The 12366-nt window shown below is 44.0% G+C and overlaps 1 protein-coding gene across 3 annotated transcripts in view; it reads right to left on the bottom strand.

Moving 5' to 3' along the window:
• The window catches only part of REV1 (REV1 DNA directed polymerase), a 96200-nt gene extending 84227 nt beyond the window's left edge, over nucleotides 1–11973 (bottom strand). For 2 of the 3 annotated variants that reach the window (XM_058534466.1, XM_058534467.1), the window contains exon 1: nucleotides 9616–9753. In XM_058534466.1, the coding sequence (XP_058390449.1) occupies nucleotides 9616–9668 (53 nt within the window). In that variant the 5' untranslated portion in view covers nucleotides 9669–9753. Of the gene's footprint in view, nucleotides 1–9615; nucleotides 9754–11835 lie in introns of those variants that run through there. The other variant, XM_058534468.1, reaches the window with a different exon arrangement.
• Nucleotides 11974–12366: the final 393 nt, after the last annotated feature.

Genomic DNA, 12366 nt, shown 5'->3' with positions numbered 1-12366 from the left:
GTAGTTCCATGACCGGGATCTGAACCTGCCAACCCAGGCCGCTGAAGTGGAGTGAGCAAACTCAACCACTACACCACCAGGCCGGCCCCCAAGACACTGTTTTAATAATAAGTACAAAGAACCACCTTCTCTGGCTTTCCAGAATGCAGTGAAATTAAATGGTTTCCAAACACCCTCCCCTTTTCCTGACTTCCTGAACTCCAAACTATGTGGGCCAATTGCTTATTAAACGTCTCCGCTAGGATATCGCACATGTATCTCAAAGTCTGCATGTCCAAAAGGGATCAAGCTACAAAGGAAGACGAAAAGAATGTTCTGGAGATGACATGATAAAAAAAAAAAAGAATCTAGAAGGAGGAGTAAAAACCAGTGATCTTCACTAATAACAAGTGGCATATTCTCACAGGAAAGCCAAATGATTATCTGTAGAAAAGTTCAAGGTTGCAGTAAATCAAGGATTCCAAAAGCCAAGTAAAAGTTTAGCAACAGGGACAGAACTTAGCTGGAGAAGAAAGAGAAATACCAAAGAAGAAGAGATTGTATCTTGAGCTGTGGTTCTCATACTTGAGCGTGCATCAGAAGCACCCAGAGGGCCTGTTAAAACAGACTGCTGGGCCCCAACTCCAAAGTTTCTCTTTCAGTAGGTCTGAAGTGGGGCCGGGAATCTGCGTTTCTAAAAAGCTCCCAGGTAATGCTGATGTGGTGGGTCTGAGGCACATACTTTGAGAACCACTCATTTTGCCTGTAGTGTATCTAGAGCGGTAATTGAGAAGAGAGACAAGTACAGAAGTTCAGAGGTAATGAGAGTATACTGAGCAGAAAGAATGTTGCTACAAAGTGCACTAAGTGGAAAGAATTTCACAACATGAGTACAGTAGTCCCCCTTATCTGCGGGGGATAGGTTCCAAGACCCCCAGTGGATGCCTGAAATGGCAAATAGTACCAAATCCTATATCTACTATGTTTTTTCCTATACATACATACCTATGATAAAGCTGAACTTACAAATTAGGCAGAATAACAGATTAACTGCAACAATAACAATAAAATAGAACAATTACAACAATATACTGTAATAAAAGTTACCATAGATCTTAACAACCTCAGTATACAATTTTTTTCCTTTCCTTATTAAGTCAAGAACTTTTACCTTTTCACTTAAAGGAAGCACTTTACAGCTTCTTTCTGGCATATCCGAATTGCTGGCATCTCTACTCTTGCAGTTTGGAGCCATTAGGTAAAATAAGGGTTACTTGAACACAAACACTGTGATACATTTGATCTGATAACCAAGATGGCTATTAAGTGACTAATAGGCAGATAGCGTATACAACGTAGACATGCTGGACAAAGGGATGATTCACATTCCAGGTGGGACAGGGTAAGATTTCATCACTACTCAGACCGGCTCGAAATTTAAAACTTACCAATTATTTCTGGAATTTTCCATTTAATATTTTTGGACCGCTGTTGACCACAGGTAACTGAAACTGTGGAAAGCAAAACCATGAATAAGGGGGGACTACTGTAAATGCACTCACTAGCTGAAAGTTTTGATTAAATTACAGGTAACAAGATCTCTCCTGTCCTCTGCCTCCCACTTCATCTCCCCCCAAATTCCAGGTCTGATTTAATAGTTTACTCCATATTCACCGAACATTTACTAGAATTTGCAGCTATCAAGGTGAGTAAAGTAAGCATAAACCACAATCCAAAGTTATCTATTAGAGAAAAAAGATTTGCATATAACTACATACAAGAGCCTACATTAGAGGCACTGACAAAAAGCAATAAATGCAGAGAAAACAGCAATATATCTCTTGTTGAAGAAGAGACCCACTAAGGCTTCACTGAAGAGGTGGATCTGAGCTGAGAACAAAGAGTCGGATTTTAACAGGCAGAAGGAGATGAGAAGGGGATTTCAGGAAGAAGGAATTCATGAGCAAAGACAAAAGAAAAAAGAAAGATGTTTAAGACAACATTCTGAGACTGACACATGGACAGAGGTAGTCACAGGCGAATAAGGTAGTTGAGGAAACATAACAGAAGACCCTGAATATCATACTAAGAAATTTGAAGCTTACTTTGTAAAAGTTAGGAAAGGAAGTGTAAATTTGTGCACGTAAATGATGGCGGATAAGGATGGCTGCACACAGACAGGCAGAGGTTCTGGCTCCTGAGCCTAATCTACACCAAGATCTACAAATCTGTCTTAGCAGAAGCCCTCACCTTGTGTATTCTATCCATACACGGCATTACATCTGCAAACTCACAAAGTAAACTGGTATACATAATGACATACAACTGAAAACAAATCTGAGTAACTGCAATTCAAAAATATGGTGTTCTCTCAAATCCTTATATTAAGTATAATTGCAAGTGAAAATAAAGGGAGCAGAATGTTTAAGAAATTGCCACTGCTTTTTATCTTCTGGCCTCTTTCTCCCTTGCTTCATGCCAACAACTTCCTATCATATGTTAAAAATAACAACAAAACCCCTACTACTTTTTAAGATGATATGACATTCTAAGGAGATGCTACATTCTTCAAAAGACACTAGCAGTCTTTTTCACTGTAACAGCTTATTTGGCACTCTATACTTGAATGGATTCTATTTCTGAGAAACATTCAGCGAGTTCCAGATAACGTAATATAACCTTTAAGTGATAATCAGATATAAGATTTCTACTGGACATAAACAATATGCAAAAGAACATTATTAACCTTTAACACTGTAAATTTGAACAGCTAGTAACTTCAGCTAAAGAGCTAAAATTCAAAATGGCAATTAAGTTACTAAAACATTTTACAACTCTAATAAATACGGTATAAACGCCTCCACCTCACTAACAAAAATCTCTTCATAGGTTTAGATTTCCTTTCACTTAACAGTAGTAATAACCTAAGTCTAAAATTATAAATTCAAAAGGAACCACCAAAAATCAAACTTTTTACAGCCAAAATTATTGAGCTTTTAAAACATCAGCAAGTTATGTCGTTTATAACACTACCTACAACACAATTTAAATAAATATTTGACTCAAATGAACATCAACCCAGGTTTTAAATATTGTCATCAATAAAATATTATAATTTTCAACAGAAGGCAATCCTTCTACATACAGAAATATATTCAAATGCAACCTATTACAATTTTTAGTATAATAGAGATCACTGGACTACTACTCTAGAGATGTGTTCTAGTTTGAACTGCCACACACTGGACAAGTGTCTGTTCTCCCTTCTTCTGCTTCTGTTGTACAATAAAGAATTCAGCCTTTGTCCTTGGTTCCCAGGAGGAAGACCCTCAACTCCTGGAATTTCACAACTGTTAGGAGCGTCTTTGTTACCTATGGTGGCTACCTAGGACCACATCTTTTAAATTAACAGGTGACTCCCAGTGGAGGATGGGTCTGGCCACGCTGCAAAGGCCAATCATGTGATTAGAGGGTTGGGGCTTTGAGCCACATTTGATATTAGCCTGACCTCCTGGAAGATGAGGGGGGCTGAAGACTGAATTCAACAGTGTGGCCAATGATTCCATCATGCCTACATAATAAAATTCCAATAAAAACTCTGAACACTGAGGCTTGGGTGAGCTTCCCTGGTTGGTAATCATATATCGATGTGGCAGGAGGATGACATGTCCTGAGGACACAGAAGCTTCATGTTTGGGACCCTCCCAGACATCTCTCTAGGTATCTCTTCATTTGGCTGGTCCTCATTTGCATCTCTTATAATAAAACTGTTACTGCAAATATAGTACTTTTCTGAGTTCTGTGACTCATTCTAGCAAATTATCACATCTAAGGGGATAGCGGGAACTCCCAAATTTGTAGCCAGTTGGTCAGAAGTGCAGGTGGCCTGGAAGCCCTGGAGCTTGCAGCTGGCATTTGAAGTGAGGGGAATTTTGTGGACTGTGCCCTCAACCTGTGACGTCTGCCCTCACTCTGGGTAGTCAGTGCCAGAATCACACTGCAGCTATAAAATAGGATATACTGCCCTACCTATCTTCTCAGGGCTCTTATGAGAACTGAATGAGAAAAAGTCAAGTGAAAGCACTTTTTAAGGCATAAAGCATTACAAAAAGTAAAAGACTTTTTTGGTTATGCTCTCAAAAATATAAAGAAGAAACTGGTGAGATATTTTTAAAATTCAGGATCGTCCAGCTTAAATTTTTTTTTTTTTTTTTTTTTTTTTGTGAGGAGATCAGCCCTGTGCTAACATCTGCCAATCCTCCTCTTTTTTTGCTGAGGAAGTTTGGCCCTGGGCTAACATCCGTGCCCACCTTCCTCCACTTTATATGGGACGCCGCCTTAAATTTTTTAAAAGGCTGAAAATAAAGAGCCAATAAGTCATCCAGAAATAGAGCTTATAAAATAAAATTCAGAACTTTGATGAAAAGCATTTTAAAAACCAAGGAATCTGAATCATAATTTCAATTACATAATTAAGACTAGTGCCTAAATGATAAGTCCATTCTTACTAATCTCAAGTGTAGAAATGATGGAGTTTAGAAAACATAAGATTCATCTACTATCTTCTGACTAAACCTGTAAAAAGCTCATTTTAGCCTTGGTTATGATCAGCAATGACTGATGCCAATACGCAACATTTTGGTTACTCAGACACTGGGTTCAAGTTAAAAAAACACTATTCACATCACAACCAACTTTTTTGGCCTATCCCTACCGTATCTTTTAAATCAAGCACAAAGCCACAAGACCAGACTGGTCTTGAAAAGATTTCTCAAACTATCCTATGTGCACAAGGCAGCTACCTGTATACATGAGAAAGCATAATTTCTAACTGCATTATAGAGGATAAGAATTTTTTCCATAACTTTAAAGCCAATGAATAAAAAAAAAACCCCTCAAGATTTTAAATCACAAATTTATAAGACTATATCCCTCAATTCTCTACCCTCTTGAAAGCAAGATACTAAAAGTATACGTTGGTCTCTCCCTGGGTGATGAAGGGGACAGTTTAGTGTAGCAGAAAAAAATGGCCTTCAAGTCCAAAAAAAAATCCTCAGGTTCTAGTTCTGTTTATCCTCTTTTATCAGTCAAACGACTGTCTGGGTCTCATTTTCCTCCAAGAAAGTATAAGGGTATGGCCTGTAGAATCTATAAGATTCATTCTAGCACTGACATTCTGAATCTACTTAACTGTTGAGAAATGAACAACATAATTCAGATATTCTTCAAGTTTTAAAAGTCTTGCAAGTAGATGTCAAAAAACTAAAGCTTACCATGGTGTAAAAAACGTTCCACCAACATGTTCCTCCTTACTCATTAAAAACAAAGATAACCAAGATTTGCTCCACAATCAGCAGAAACACATCATTAACTTTTAAGTATTTACTTGTACCTTAAATTGACTTTAGCCTTAAGCAAATTTAAAGACATTCATGTTTTCTTAAATCTGATGCATCACATCTATTATATGCAAAACCTTCTCAAACTATTTACAAAGCTGACTTACCAGGACACACATGATGCTTGACTTATTTTTAATGACTTCTTAATAAGAATGAGAAAAAAAATAAATGATTTTGCATATCATCAACCTATTAAAATGTTTCACAATTATAGACTATACAGGCATTTAAGTACGGTAGTAGTTAAATCCAAAAAAAAACTTAGCCACAAAAGACGATGAAACGGCCAGTAGTTAAGGGGAATAACACATACAAACAACGTGATAAAACATAAGGCGAGTTTCCACACAGAAACTTTGTTTTTATGTGCCACACAGCAAACTGGTTATGACCTTGGGTTATGGAACCAGACGGAAGTAGACTGAAACCCTGGCTCCTTTCTTACCTGTCTGACATGCCCAAGTAACATCATCTCTCTAAAGTCTGTCTCTTTTTTTTTTTTTTTTTTTTTTTGTGAGGAGATCAGCCCTGAGCTAACATCCGCCAATCCTCCTCCTCCGTTTTTTGCTGAGGAAGACGGCCCTGGGCTAACATCGGTGCCTATCTTCCTCCACTTTATATGGGACGCCGCCACAGCATGGCTTACCAAGCAGTGCGTCGGTGCGCGCCCGGGATCCGAACCAGCGAACCCCGGGCCGCCGCAGCGGAGCGCGCGCACTTAACCGCTTGCGCCACCGGGCCGGCCCCTAAAGTCTGTCTCTTTATAACTGTGCCTACCTTATACAGTGGTTGTGAATATTAAATGAGACTGCCCTTAGCAAAAAGCCTGACACACAGCAAACATTTAATAATTTAGCAATTCTTATTAAATTTTGGAAAAATGTTACACAGTGAAACAGTATTTAAGTTTAAGGCCCAAAGTTTAGGATCCTATGGGTTAAAGTTCAGATTGAAAAATAAAATAAAACATAATGTTCCTACAGACAGGCATTTTAGTAAAGACAAGTGGAGTAAGTAAAAATAACTGGTATTATGCAAATGCAATGACCACAGGCAGAATCTTAGCTTCTAAGAATAATTCAAGCTGCAATAGCTCAAAGTGTCTATTATTACAAAGTGACTGTCCCCATCAATTCTTTCCTATGTCTGTAAATGCTAAAGAAAAAACAAAATCACACTATGATAAGAACAGAAAGGAGAAAGAAGATATGAAGTATAGACGGGTTACTATAAGCTCTAATTAAGAACCAAATACAATTTAGGGGGAAAAACCCATAATGAAAGCAGGCAGAAAGTGAACACACTAAAGATGATAAAATATCTCTCCTTTCCCAAATACTACAAGACTGGGTCTTCAAGGATTTTCCAGTCTTCAGCCTACAGCAAGTCCTTTCATCACCACAATCACACCTGCAGCTGAACTTCAAAGGGAAACATATAAAAGCCATTCTGGTGGGCAGCTGTTGAGATAATCACTCTTAGCATCTTCCACAGACTCGAAGAATAAAAAAGCTGACTTACACATTAAGACCAAATACCGGTCACCATTCTTAGCAGTTTATTTTTTAATCTGTTCTACACATCCACAAAACGTATTTATTTTAAAAAGAAGTTTCGTAATATAACTTGGGTAGCCAAAAAAATTCAGCAAAATAAATATAAAATTCAATGATTCCTTGTTTTCATTGTAACCAGCAAACAGCCATTGATGATTAAGCAGCTAGTAACTATGGGGGATTGGAATTTGCAAACTTAAAACATGTCTCTGCCTGAATGACATTTTGGCCCCCATCCCCACTAACTAACCAAAGGGGTTTGGGACGGGAGGCCTACCCCATAATAGGCCATCACCATAGACATCTCCAGCGTCTGGGTGGGTCGTGCTAAACCCATTCTAAGTTCTGGTTACTCTTTATGAGAGACATTTACATTTGAAAAGAAAATCTCCATCTGTAAAGTTATCTTCTTCCCTGAACCAGGAAGAAGCAGGAATGGCCTTACCCAGAAACTTATCAGAACGGAAGGTGAGGACTTAAATCTGCATGATAAACCTACTCATTGTTAACTGTGCTCTTTGGGCAATATGCTATCTGACTCCCACCAGGTTCCTATAGATGACATCTCCCTGGAGCCTGGGTTACCATGGTAATGGGTGTTTGAGCTATTTTTTTCAAGAACTGAACCCCTTGTCCACTTCAGGCCAGATTGAGACCACCAACCCATCAACTGGGCCCTTTTGACGGCAAGAGGTTGGAACTCCACCCTCAGGGCATGCTAATGCCGCCATTCGGTGAACTTCCTACAAAGAGGCATGAAGGCTGACCACAGCGTGCTCAGATCATCAGTTACCTCATCTCTCCTCACCTCCAATCATTTCAGACCACCTTGCCCCCTTCCCCATAAACACCCCTGAGTCCCTATTTTCGGGGAGGCAGATCTGAGACTTGTTCTCCTGTTTTCCTCACTTGGCTGCCTTGTGATTAAACCCTCTCTTGCTGCAATCTCGTCGTCTCGGTGATTGGCTTTCTGATTGGCTTTCTGGGCGGCGGGCAAAAACGGACCTGGTGCAGTAACATCATGCAAAAACACAAAATCTTAAGTGAATACTCCAAGTTAATTTCAAATATTGTTTTTAAAAACTATAAAATAACCCTGTTCTAAGCACTCTACATATATATTAACTCAATTATTACTCACCATAATCCTATGAGGTATTATTCTTGTCCCCACCTTACAGATAAGCAAACTGAAGGACCACAAGATATTAACTTGCCCAAGGCCACACAATCAGGAAACAGTAGGAGCCAGGATTCTGATTTAGGCTGTCCAAATCCAGAGGCAATGTTTAAATCAACTACACCATTCATTCACTCAACAAGTTTTACTGAGAGCCTCCTCTGTGCCAAGCACAACACTAAGCACTGGGAACAGAGCTGTGAACAAGTCAGACAAGCCCTCTGCCCTCTGGTGGGGAAGAGGTCTGGGAGCAAACAAGGCTAATGGGGGAAACCGATAAATAAGTGAATAGTGTATCCTCACCTAGTAGTAAATGCTATGGAGAAAAATAAAGCAAAATGAAGGAATCAAAAGTGACAAAGGGAGGGGCTGGCTTCCATTTTACGGGTCAGAGAAGGCCTCTCTGAGGTGATGACATTTTAGCAGCAAACAGAAAACATAAAGGCAAGATAATCACCAGGAGGAAGGGGTGGTCCAGCTAACAGGATAGCAAGTACAACATCCCTAAGGTAGGAACCATTTGCTTTGTTCCAGAAATGGCAAAAGGACCACAGGACTGGGGCAGTGATGAGGAGTCATATGGTAAAGGGCAAAGTCAGAACTGGCAGCCGCCAAGCCCTGTAACGCTCTGATGGACTGCGGTAAGGAGTTCTGATTCAATTCTAGGGGCAGGAAGCTTTTGGAGGATTTCGAGGAGTGACAATATGCTTTACGTCTTTAATAAGATCACAGTGATTATTATGTGGGGATCAGACAGGAAGAGAGCAAGAGAAAGAGGGACAGCAGGGAGAGCACCGTTAACAAGTCTAAGGAAGAGCTGGAACTCAGAGCAGGATTCATGTACTGCTTATAAGTAGATGAGATACTAAGAGAAGAGCACGCAACCTAACTGTCTCTAACAAAGACTTTTTTATATTCCTCCTCCCTTCATCCCCCATTCCTGACTTGACTTTGAAAAAAATCAGATTCTTTTTTTAATATCCATGTTAATGCTTCATTTGGTGCTATTATAGGAGGGAAACAAAGATTAAAAGGTATTTCCTTCATTTATAAATGTTGTGTTTAATATACTCTATGATTTATAATATGCCACATACACTCACACATTCTTTTTTTTTTTTTTGTGAGGAAGATCAGCCCTGAGCTAACATCCGTGCTAATCCTCCTCTTTTTGCTGAGGAAGACCGGCTCTGAGCTAACATCTATTGCCAATCCTCCTCCTTTTTTCCCCCCAAAGCCCCAGTAGATAGTTGTATGTCATAGTTGCACATCCTTCTAGTTGCTGTATGTGGGACACGGCCTCAGCATGGCCGGAGAAGCGGTGCATCAGTGCGCGCCCGGGATCCGAACCCGGGCCGCCAGTAGCGGAGCGCGCACTTAACCGCCAAGCCACGGGCTGGCCCAACACTCACGCATTCTTGAGAAGCAGAAAGAGCTTTACTGCTCTTTAGTTTAGGACTCATTCATTTATTTGGAGACAAGAAAAGGTACCCATCACCTCTTCTGATTAGCTTTCTTCTCATGCTTTGTCTCCAGCACATCCTGGCTCATTCTAGATTGTGAATTGCAATAAGGAGGTATACCAAAGGGAATATGTATTTACTGGACATCACTGTGTTCCAGGGACTCGCTAGTTGCCTTACATTTAAGAACTCATTTAATCCTCAGCTACCCAAGGTAGGAAATGATGTCTTCATTCTACAAATGAGGAAAAAATAAGAGATATTAGTAACTTAAAATTGTCCAAGACCACACAGCTAATAATGGGCAGAGCCAGAATTTAAATCTATATCTAACTCTGAAGTTCTTTTTGTGTGTGTGTGTGTGTGTGAGGAATACCAGCCCTGAGCTAACATCCATGCCAATCCTCCTCTTTTTGCTGAGGAAGACCAGCTCTGAGCTAACATCTATTGCCAATCCTCCTCCTTTTTATCCTCCCCAAAGCCCCAGTAGGCAGTTGTATGTCATAGTTGCACATCCTTTCAGTTGCTGTATGTGGGGCACGGCCTCAGCATGGCCAGAGAAGCAGTGCATAGGTGCGCGCCCGGGATCCGAACCGGGGCCGCCAGTAGCGGAGTGCGCGCACTTAACCGCTAAGCCACGGGGCCAGCCCTAACTCTGAAGTTCCTGTCTTTCTATTACAGCAGCTATCAAAGAAAGGACTATCAAATACATATATGTAGTCTTCCTAACTTATTATTAATGACTAGCTTGTTGCTGGTGAGGACAGGGTTTCTTTTTCTTATGTAGAATTTGAGTTTTGAGGTTGGGGGTGGGGAAAATGGAGTCATCTTACATCTTCACACATTTTGAAAAATTATTTTCTACTTGAGACTTCATAAAAGTTAATCCCAAAGGAGTGATTACCACCTTTCCAGAAGAAAAATCTTAAATATGCATTGTCTACTACAAAATAGGAGTAAAGTTCCATGACAATAGTTCGGTTGAATGGAAGAGATCTTGTTAGTCCTGAGAAGGATTCCTAGAAGAGGGACTTTAGGTTAGCTTCAGAGAAGAAAGGAAAGACATAGGAAAGACAGGGAGGGAACGACATGCTAGCAAATTTGCACTGGCTAAGACAAGACTATGTGGGACAGCAGAGATCAGAAGTTTGGGAAGCAGGTAGACGGTACCTCCGCCCCGCCCAACACGGGTTACTGCGTACTCCACAGGAAGAACCAAGGTTACAGTACGTCCTACCCTACCTCAAGAGGAAACGGCTAACTCTCGAAGACTAAAGTGGAGAATCGAGAGAGACCAGACAGACACACACAATTAACAATTGTTACATAAAGTCCTTAGCAGTTCGTTACAAGCCCTTTTATGGTATGCTGCTAGTCGACATTATTTTCACTTAAACGATATCATTTCTACTCTGTACATGACCCGAGAAGACGTGGAATACAGACACAGTAGACTTACACCATCTGCAATTTTCTCTCTTTAACAAGGCGGAGTGAGGTTAAGGTATTTCTTTGCAAACTGGGCTTAGGTAGTTAACAGCGGTGAAATATACACGGAAATGCCCCTTTCCGTCTACACGGGGACTGACTCATTTTAACAGCGAGTGAAGTGTGCAAGGGGCACTTGTAAGGACAGTCGGGGACAGGTGCCCTGCGTATTAAGGCAACAGATAAGTGACAAGGAAAAACAAGTGAATAAACACTGCCTTCCGATATTCCTCCCCGATTCCGGGAGCCAAGGGGGCGGGGGGAGGGGGGTCGCGGCGGGAGGCGGGCCGAGCACACCGGCGCCCGGCCCAGTGGACAGCCTGCGACGCTCGAGGAAGCAGCGACGGGACGCGCGCCTGAATGAATGGCCCGGGGCTGAATGGCCGGCGAGGCGCCGGCGCAGGAGGAAGGAGTTTGCGGCGCGCTCGGAGCGGGGCCGGGGCGGCGGGGGCCGGCGGCCGCGGGGAGCGCCGAGGGAAGGGCCGCGGCCGCCGGGGGGCGGGCGGCCGGGGCGGCGGCGCCATGGCGGAGGGAGAAGGAGAGGTCACGCGTTACATAACCCGGCAGCTGCCGCGCTCGGGGCGCCGCGGGCCGCCCAGGCCGCGAGAGGGCGGCCCGCCGTGCCCGGGCCGGCGCGCCCTCCTCGCCCGCCCCGCCTCAGGCCGTCCGCGCCCGGGCCGCCGCCGGGCGGGTCTGCGGCGCCTCAGGAGACGCGCGTCCGGTCCCGCCCCTCCCCCACCCCCGCCGCCGGTCCGGGGGTCGCTCACCTTCCGCGTTGCCCCAGACCAGCATGCCCGGGCACGGCCGCCTCCTCCGGCCTCGCGGGTCCCGGCGCCGCGGCCGCTGCCGCACAGTGCCTTCGCCCGGGGCCGGGGAGAAGGGCCGGGGGAGGAAGCCGCACCGCCGCGCCGCGCCGCGGTCCACGCTCGCCCCACGCCCGCGGCGGCCGGCCCTGCGCGCGCCGCCCCTCCCCGTCCGGCGGGCGCGCGCGCCGCAGCTCCGCCCCGCCCCCCCGGCGGCCGGCGCGCTCCCTGGCTCCTCCCCCGCTCCTCCCCCGCCCCTCCCCGCCGGCGGCGCCTGCCCTGCGCGCGCTGCCGGCGTGCGGCTGTCCCCGCCCCGGCTCGCACTCACCCCCGCGCGGCGCACGCGCTCGGCTCGCGCCCTGCCCGGGGCGACCCCGAACGACCAGCGCGGCGCCTCGAAGCTCCGCGCCTGCCAGCCCGCCCCTCCCCGGCCCCGCCCGCCCCTCCCGCCGCCGCCCGCAGCGCGCCGCGTCTCCGCGGCACGTGACCGTCTCG

This window comes from Diceros bicornis, chromosome 40 (assembly GCF_020826845.1).
Source record: "Diceros bicornis minor isolate mBicDic1 chromosome 40, mDicBic1.mat.cur, whole genome shotgun sequence".
Classification (NCBI taxonomy): domain Eukaryota; kingdom Metazoa; phylum Chordata; class Mammalia; order Perissodactyla; family Rhinocerotidae; genus Diceros; species Diceros bicornis.
Note: the sequence above shows the minus strand (reverse complement) of the source record. Positions and strands in the feature narration are given on the sequence as shown.